An 8,357-nucleotide genomic window follows, 5' to 3' on the forward strand; every position below is an offset into this window, starting at 1 on the left:
AAAAAATGGATACATGTGACACGCAAAAAAAATTAAGGCTAAAAAGAAACAAAATCATTAGCCAGAGGTAAATCAGCAACTGGCACTTGAATACAAGTAGCAGGTTTATTTCACAAGCTATCCTTCTACCTCTCCAATTCTTTAACGCAACATAGTTTCACCAGATCTGGAATAATAAGACACAATCTGGATCTATATGTAGAAGATTACCTAATACGACAAAGTTCAAAGGATCACCACCCAATATGGCCCTAACTGTCTATCAACAACATGAAGCAATCATGTAGAGAAAAGGACTCCAGCCCTGCTATGTGGCTTCTCATATCGGTTCTCTACATGGAGCCACAACCTGTATTTTCTGTCAACGATGCATCCTTCATGCTTTGATCCATTGTCTTTCCAATAATAATCACCAAGGATATTTCTTCCCCTAACACAAGTGATGGGAAAAGGTACAAACATCATGATAGAAGGTCATGCCTACAACAGAAAAGAACCCATCTAGCATAATTGAATGAAGCATACAAATGATTATTAAACTTGAAACACAATGACTTTCCTGAGTAATCCAATTTCATTTCACTTGTATACAGTCAGATAGAAAATTAACAGTTGTTCCTGTTGGCAAATATATAGCATTAAATTCCGATCAAAATCATTGCATCACAGTTCTTGAATTAAGAATTATTGCACTGCAAGCTAAAGGTCTTTGAAGTGGAAAATGTTGTTACTGATCATTTTGTCAGTACCATGTCCGAAAAATGCATCGAAAGCAGATGGATGACCAATACTAAATGGGAGGGCTGTCACTGTTTGCAAAATGGACATAAAGCAGGCAGTGCGTTTTTATGTTGTAGAGCTAGGTCGACAGAGAGTAGGAAACAATAGAGGATATATGAGAATATTAGGATTTATTGGATTAGGGAAAAGTTGATTATAGGAATATTGTGCTTGTGTTACCTTAAAAGTCTCTTGGTCGCATAGATCCTCGATGTAATGTTTCTGTCCTTTTCTCTGCGGATCAAAGATCTGGGAACAGCACAGCCATGGTAAATCATCAGAATAACAAATCTCAACAGTATGTTGGACTGGTTTTGAACAAAATTAGAACTGGCAAAGGTGCCTGTCCACTATATTTTCTCTGCAGTACAATCGCATGTTTCGTTGGATTTGTGGGCATACAAGGATGGATCGAGTTCGAAACGATGATATATAGGATAGGCTAGGGATAGCACCAATTGAAGAAAAGCTTATCCAACACCGGCTGAGATGGTTTGGACATGTCCAACGGAGACCGCCAGAGGCACCAGTACATAGTGGTATCCTAAAGCACGACGGTAATATGAGGAGAGGCAGGGGCCGGCCGAAGTTGACATGGGAAGAAACAATTAGAAGAGACTTGAAAGACTGGAGTATACCTAGAGATTTGTCCTTGGATAGGAGTGCTTGGAAAACCGTGATTTACGTGCCAGAACCATGAATAATGGTCTTTGTTGGGTTTCAACTCTAGCCTACCCCAACTTGTTTGGGATTAAAAGACTTTGTTGATGTTGATGTACAATGCCAATGGTTCAGACTAATGCTATTATGCCAAATATACTTGCTTCAGATGGCTGTAGATACAACAGATAAAAGATTTCAATTTATGTTCTTATATAACTGCGAAGATTAAATAGTATTTGTGTTTGTTATTTGCTTAGTTGCCCACATTAGGGAAGCACATCCATTTAATGCTGTTCTAACAAAACCATGAAGGACAACTGAGAAATATAACTGTACACGCATTGCAATTCCTATTATAATTTATAAATGGGTATGCAGAGGAAATCTCTAAGAACAAATTTAGCTAACAAAAAAATATATACAAATTACAAAGCCTACTTAAAATATCTCAATTAATGGATTCAGGGCCATATGATTCTTCATTCAGCCAACTCAAGTATATAGCGTGCTTCATCACCATTGAATATCTTTATGATCTGAATATTGGTCACTTCTGGAAAAAAAAACTCATTTAGTCAAATTGTGAAGCGAAACTTTTGTCAGACAACAAACTGAAGGGCAAGCATCCCCTCGCTCTATTGAAGGTAGCATTGTCAAATTGCCTGAGTTGCACCTCGCGCACACTAATTTATCAGGACCAATCCCAGAACTCCTAGGTAATTCAACATCGCTGCTAGCCTTGATCTACCCTTCAATAATTATACAAGGTGAAGTACCAAAAGAAGGGGTTTTCAAGAATCTAACTGGGCTATCAATATGCGGAAATAATGAGTTATGTGGTGGAATACCACAGCTCCATCTACCACAATATCCAGACTCTCCTGCAAGGAAAAATAAGAAGGCCATGTCACTGTCTCTTAGAATAGCAGCACTTACAACAGGAGCTATCCTGGTTTTATTCTCTGGGCTTGCTTTAGCTGCATTTCTTTGCAGAAGGTCTAAGGCTGCAGTGAAGAATTAGCAACTGTCATCTCCTCATACGACACAATACTCAAAGCAAACGATGGGTTCTCAGGGAAGGTAAGGTTCAGTGTACAGAGGTACTGTAGAAAATCACGGTGTTCCTGTGGCTGTCAAGGTATTTAATCTTCAGCAACCAGGATAGAACAAAAGTTTCCAGGCCGGATGTGAAGCACCGTGAAGGGTGAGGCACCGATGCAATAACCACCAACGTCAAGACTTCAGAGCACTAGGCTTCGAGTTCATGCCTAATCGAGCACTAGGCTTCGAGTTCATGCCTAATCGAAGCTTGGATGGCTGGATCCACTCCAATGTTTTACAGTCGTTCGGTCGAACCTAGTCGCCATGGCACCGATAAGGTGATTAGTCGAGATTAGCCGTCGATCAGGTCGATTAGTCGAGCCTAGTCGTCTGTATAGTCGTCCTATCATACCAGGACCGATATGATATGTATACTATACATTACATTGTATAATATCAAGCATGAACACTGCAATGATGCAGTGCTCTAGAGTAGGTTGAGAAGTCCTCGATTGATGCCTATTTGCTACTACTACTTCTGGTGGTTCACAAAGCATGGAACTTACTGACTTGGAGTACTTCTGTGTTTGTGGTTTTACTAGACCAGAAACTATGAATGAAGTGATTGCAGCTTGAGCAATTTTCATCTTGGCATGCTTGACCTTTGTCCCAGAACTTGGTACCGGTACTCTTGCTGTTCCTTGTTTTCCTGGTTCTTGTTCAGCAGCTTCATCCCTTTCACCCTCTGCAGCTTCAGCCCCTTGCTCTTGTTCACCTTCATCTAATTGCACAAGCACAGTTCTTGATTTCTTCTTCAAGTAAGCATGCATGTCTTTCCTGACCATCTATGGAGCTTTCGGACATTTCACTGCATCCCCATAAACCCCAGCAAGGTGCTGCTTGAACCTTTTAATTCCTGAAGGAACAAACTTCTTGCAAAATATGCATTGCACCATCTCCTTCTTAAGAGGATACCTAAAACCTAATGGGCCTAATACCAGCCCAGTAGTCCAAACGCCCAGTGAACACGGCCCATTACAGCAAAATTGATCGTTTTTCAGCCTAGTCAGCCGACTAATCGCGACTAATCGACGACTAATCGGACGACTAGAATTCTAGTCGCCCAGACCTAGTCGTTACTCCTTATCGGTGTTACAGGAACGATAAGCCCGACTAATCGCGACTGTAAAACATTGATCCACTCAGATACTGAAAGCCAAAGTGGAAATGGAGCAGGAGCACTCACCTTGGAACAGAGTTTTAGATATTACCGTTGACATTGCAGAAGTATAGACTACCTTCATAATGGTTGCCAGGCATCAATCGTCCACTGTGATCTCAAGCCCAGCAACATTCTTCTTAATCAGGACATGAGGGCTTGTGTTGGAGATTTTGGCATTGCTAGAATTCTTAATGGAGCTGCAAGAACAACTTATTAAATTCAAATAGAACCATCGGAATAAGAGGCTCCATAGGATATGTTGCCCCAGGTAACTTCAATATGCTTCTATCTGCTTTACATTATTAGATTCAATTAGCTGTATGTTCGTTAAACAAGTTTTGCACATACTTATTTATGCTCCAAATTGCAGAATATGGAGAAGGGCTTGTAGTATACAGTCTCGGCATTACTTTAATTGAAATGTTTATAGGAAGAAGCCCAACAGACGATATGTTCAGAGATGGGTTAAGCCTACATTACTTTGCCGAGGCTAAGGTCATGGAAATAGCAGATTCCAGAATCTGGCTTCATGATGAAGCAAACAAGAGAAATGCTACAAGAGATACAACCAGAACGAAGGAATGTTTTGTGTCATCATCCAGCTTGGTGTGCTGTGCTCAAGGCAATCGCCCAGAGAGCGGTCATTAATAAGTGATGCCGCTGTTGAAATGCGTAATATCAGAAATACGTACCTCAGTACTCGGTCATGCTGTGCCATGTCATACGAAGAGTAATCACCATATAGTGAGTATTATGTTACTACTAATTGTCTATTGGACATTGCAGAATTTTCGGTTGTTTTCTTAGTGTGCTGCAAATTCATCAATTGGCATTGTATCGTCTATTGTATATGACTCATCATTTCTGACAATATGTTTGTGTTTCTTAAGTCATAAATAAGAATAAGAAGAAGAAGAAAGTCATGCCAGTATCTTTAAGAATAAAGTGCCTACAACAGGACACATCACCTTTCCTGGTCTTAATTTGGCTTGCGTTAGTTTTTTTTTTCTCGATTTTTTTTGCATTAGTTACATTTACAGGACGTCCAAGGCAGAGATGAAGACAGAACAACTGCCCTCAGTTCACTGAGATAGACCTTCCAATGGTGCCATACAATCATTCAAACAAACAGATGGTTTCCTAGAATCCACTTTTATAAGGAAAATGGAAAATAAAGTACCATATACAGAGGTATTATACCATTAGCAATACCATTTTCAGTGCCATCTACAGTATAAATGAGACTAACAACATACGTTCACAGCTAGTCTGTTTTAGTCAACTGATCCATAACAAGGCCCTTTTGTTCTAGGCTTTTTGGCACAGTTCTGAGATTGGGAGCTTTGCTTTACATCCATGTTCTCAACATTCTTAAAATCAGTACTCCATTATAACTACAGTGTTCACATTGCAGGACATAAGAAGTTGAACTTCTTCATTGATGTGAAGGTTTATTCTTTTTGCAATTCATTCAAGGTACAGCAAATTCTAAAGTGAACAAAAAGAACACCTACTTTGTTGCAGGGTATAAATCACCATGTTCACCAGTTGATACAAGAGTAGGCACATTACTATGCAGAAGAATGACAAGATTATGAAGGCTAAACTACGTTAGACACACCACTACTCTGTCTAACCATCTCCTAGTGAAATAACTTATGCTCCAAAGGAAAAATAAAACTGGATGAAGATTTACATGTCATTGTTTACTCGCATAGCAATGCTGAACATGCGAGCTGCCAAGATCTACATACTTGGACCAGTACGGATTGTACTTGGAAATGGCAAGGTCAAGCCAGGGCTTGTAATTCCCGTTGTAATGAACTACCGCAGCATTATCGATCTCAGCAATATCAACAGCTGGATCATATCCAAGGCCCAAAACATGCCAAGTACGATTCAATGGGTATGTCAGGTTGTAGAAAGTAATTAGTCCCGGAGGTAATGTACCCAGCTTCCACAGCTTGCGATCCTCATTCTGCAACATGACTTCTATTAGTAAGCAAAACAACAAAATTCATTCAAGTTATATCTGTACCATAGCTATTATAGACAGAAGACACATGATGGAAAATGTGATTCAAAAATACAATCAACAGCAAACTATTTGTTCCAATACTTACCAAATCTTGCCAATAATGGTATATTCCAGTGATATTTCGCTTCCTCCACTCCTTCAGGTCAAACATGTTCATTCCGAACGCCCACCCACAAGCACGTGGATCGAAGTTCTCTGATATCTTTGGGTGTGAGAAGTTGAGATAAGTGTCAAAGCGATGAAAACTCTCTTTACAGGTTTCAATGGCACCATTTACCATCCCTTTAAGATCTATATCCCATAGGGGCGTCAAATCCTTCTGCACAACAATATCATCATCGAGAAACAGTATCTTGTCAAGCATCGGGTGTATTTCTGTCATGTAGAACCTTAAATGGTTGAGCATAGACAAATATTTGGGGTTCCTGTACTTTAGATTCTCGTTTCCATCAGAAAGTGATGATGGATCATGTGCTTTGAAGTAATATTCTTTGAGCCGAGCTGACTCAAGTTGCCGCAAAACAGAACAGTACGATGAATTGAGCCACTTGAAATTGTCTATGTTCTCCACATGAACAATAGCCAGCTGGGGAGGGTGAGCGATGAACCACATCTTCATGGCTGCAAAATTAAGTCTATCAGTGACAATGTGGAACACATGCTTCTCTGGTTCATTGGCATTTGTCACAGTTGATCTGACAACTACTGAGGCTGCAAGCACATTATCAGAAAATATAGCATAGTGATAGAGTGACCTATCCTCAAGCTTTGCTTTATTTTCTTCCTCCTTCAAAGCAGCATCATGAAAATGCTCCTTCGTCACACCATCACGAAAATAATAATCGGTGGTCAGCTGCATATGTAGGCAGTGCAAGGGCATGGGGACAGTCTTTGCAGCATGCTGAACCAGGAACGAATTCTGTTTCTTAACTGCATCGATATCTAGTTCCGTAGACTGCAGCATAACACGTAATTTTCTTGATACTTCACTCGAGCTGTACAGAACATCTCTAGCCGAAGACAGCACATGCCCCATTGCTTTTGCTCTCTCTAAAGCACTGCAGAAATGAGGGGTGATAAGAAACTTATCCTTCAACACCAAAGTGGAAAAGAGCCAACCTAACTAATTTTTAGAAGTGAAATGAAGTACCTCGAATCGAGTTCGCTATCGATAAGTGCATCCCCAATGGCTGTTTGGCTTTCTTTTATGCACTTCATGAGCAAGGCATACATGTCTGGTTCCTTCTGGGAAAGTGCAATAGTGGCATATAACTTGGCCATTATTATCTGATCTTTCATGAGCCTTAGGGTTGAATCTGTATTAGTAAGGCGGAACTCCGGCCTCCATATGTTGTAGCTGCCCCTAACTTTATTATCAAAGTTCCTTGAGCTGTTTATCGCTGCATTTCGCATCTCAAGTTCAACCTTCTTATCCACCTGAAGCAACTCCTGTACCCTCTGCTCCTTTCTTCTACGCCGAAATACCTGCAGAAGCAATAGCACCACACCAGATCCACTCAGATGGGTAAAATTAACACATCAGAAGTAAACCAAACAAGAATGCTCATAACATAAATAAATAACCATTTTACTGCATTTCATAGTCACTAAATTATCACAACATAAACAGGTAACCATTGTACTGCATTTGTAGCCACTGCAAATGGGTGAATGAAATTGACCTGTCGCTTTAATTTGATCGGATCCACGCTTTTCGTTTCCAGAGTTTCTGCACTTGAAAGATTGGTGGCTTCTGATCCATTGGCTAGTAGAAGATCCTCAGCAGCCTCTTGCTGGTGCAACAGAAGAAGAAACACCCATGAGAGGTACAATAAAGAACAACCTACCAACTTCTCTACACAAACAGCATGTTGTTATTCAGCACGTACGGTTCTGGCTATCGGTTGGCTATCTCTGGGCAACCATGGGTTCTCCCAGATAGAGGACGACGCAAACTCTCTGGCGGTCACTTTGAACAGCTTGATCCGTCCATACTGGTCAGTGTACGCAATCGTCTTGTCAGCACTACCCACATCCTGCCAACCATTCACGACACACACTCAATAACCTGGGAAGCAAAGGAATACAGTGCCCATTGAGTAATCCTGGGCGTACAAATTCAGAAACGACCTGCGAATTGCCACACCCAGGGCAGTTCTTGGGACGCTGGTGTTCACTGGCAATCCAAAATCGCGAGACAACACCAAAGTTAGAACCTGTAATCGCATAGGAATGAAGGAGCGATGGCGATGGTCCTTACCCTTGGTGACCGGAGAAGAGCCACTGGGACACCGCCGATCTGGCGGAGGGCACATGGATTACGACCTGCGGGGAAGAAGCGGCAGGAACAATGAGAAAGGAAGAAGCCCTAACTCTACAAGTTCATCGATGAACCTAACATTTCGCCGTTGCAGTGGACAGTAAGGGGCGAGTGGCAATGGGACCAACCTGGAAGGAGATGAAGCAGAGGAAGACGAAGAGGAAGGCGAGGAGACCCGGGCGCCGCCGCAGGGAGAAGGGGGTTCTGGGATACGCTGCCGCTGCCGCCGACGAGGAGGCGGCGGTGGAGGAGGACGCCATGGACGGGGAGTGGAGTGATGGGATGTGAATTTC

At 41.6% G+C, this 8,357-nt stretch overlaps 1 protein-coding gene across 1 annotated transcript; it reads right to left on the bottom strand.

Annotated features, from left to right (window-relative positions):
* Positions 1–5,144: 5,144 nt before the first annotated feature.
* Positions 5,145–8,357, bottom strand: LOC120668898 (probable galacturonosyltransferase 3). The gene is made up of 8 exons (XM_039948703.1): positions 8,193–8,357; positions 8,005–8,069; positions 7,875–7,920; positions 7,634–7,780; positions 7,427–7,537; positions 6,895–7,229; positions 5,830–6,802; positions 5,145–5,684 (listed from the first exon to the last, which is right to left on the bottom strand). Exons 1-8 carry the CDS (start codon positions 8,322–8,324, stop codon positions 5,406–5,408), a joined length of 2,088 nt encoding a protein of 695 aa, XP_039804637.1. The 5' UTR covers positions 8,325–8,357; the 3' UTR covers positions 5,145–5,405.

The sequence above is a fragment of the Panicum virgatum genome, chromosome 4N, assembly GCF_016808335.1.
Source record: "Panicum virgatum strain AP13 chromosome 4N, P.virgatum_v5, whole genome shotgun sequence".
Taxonomy (NCBI): domain Eukaryota; kingdom Viridiplantae; phylum Streptophyta; class Magnoliopsida; order Poales; family Poaceae; genus Panicum; species Panicum virgatum.

Bases quoted from the DNA above. Each gene is read 5' to 3' on its own strand.
- LOC120668898 (XM_039948703.1), bottom strand. From the start codon at position 8,324: ATGGCGTCCTCCTCCACCGCCGCCTCCTCGTCGGCGGCAGCGGCAGCG. The intron at 7,538-7,633 runs GTACGTGCTGAA...CTGTTGCACCAG, and splicing joins GCCAACCGATAGCCAGAACC to CAAGAGGCTGCTGAGGATCT. The intron at 7,230-7,426 runs GTCAATTTCATT...TTGCTTCTGCAG, and splicing joins CGATCAAATTAAAGCGACAG to GTATTTCGGCGTAGAAGAAA.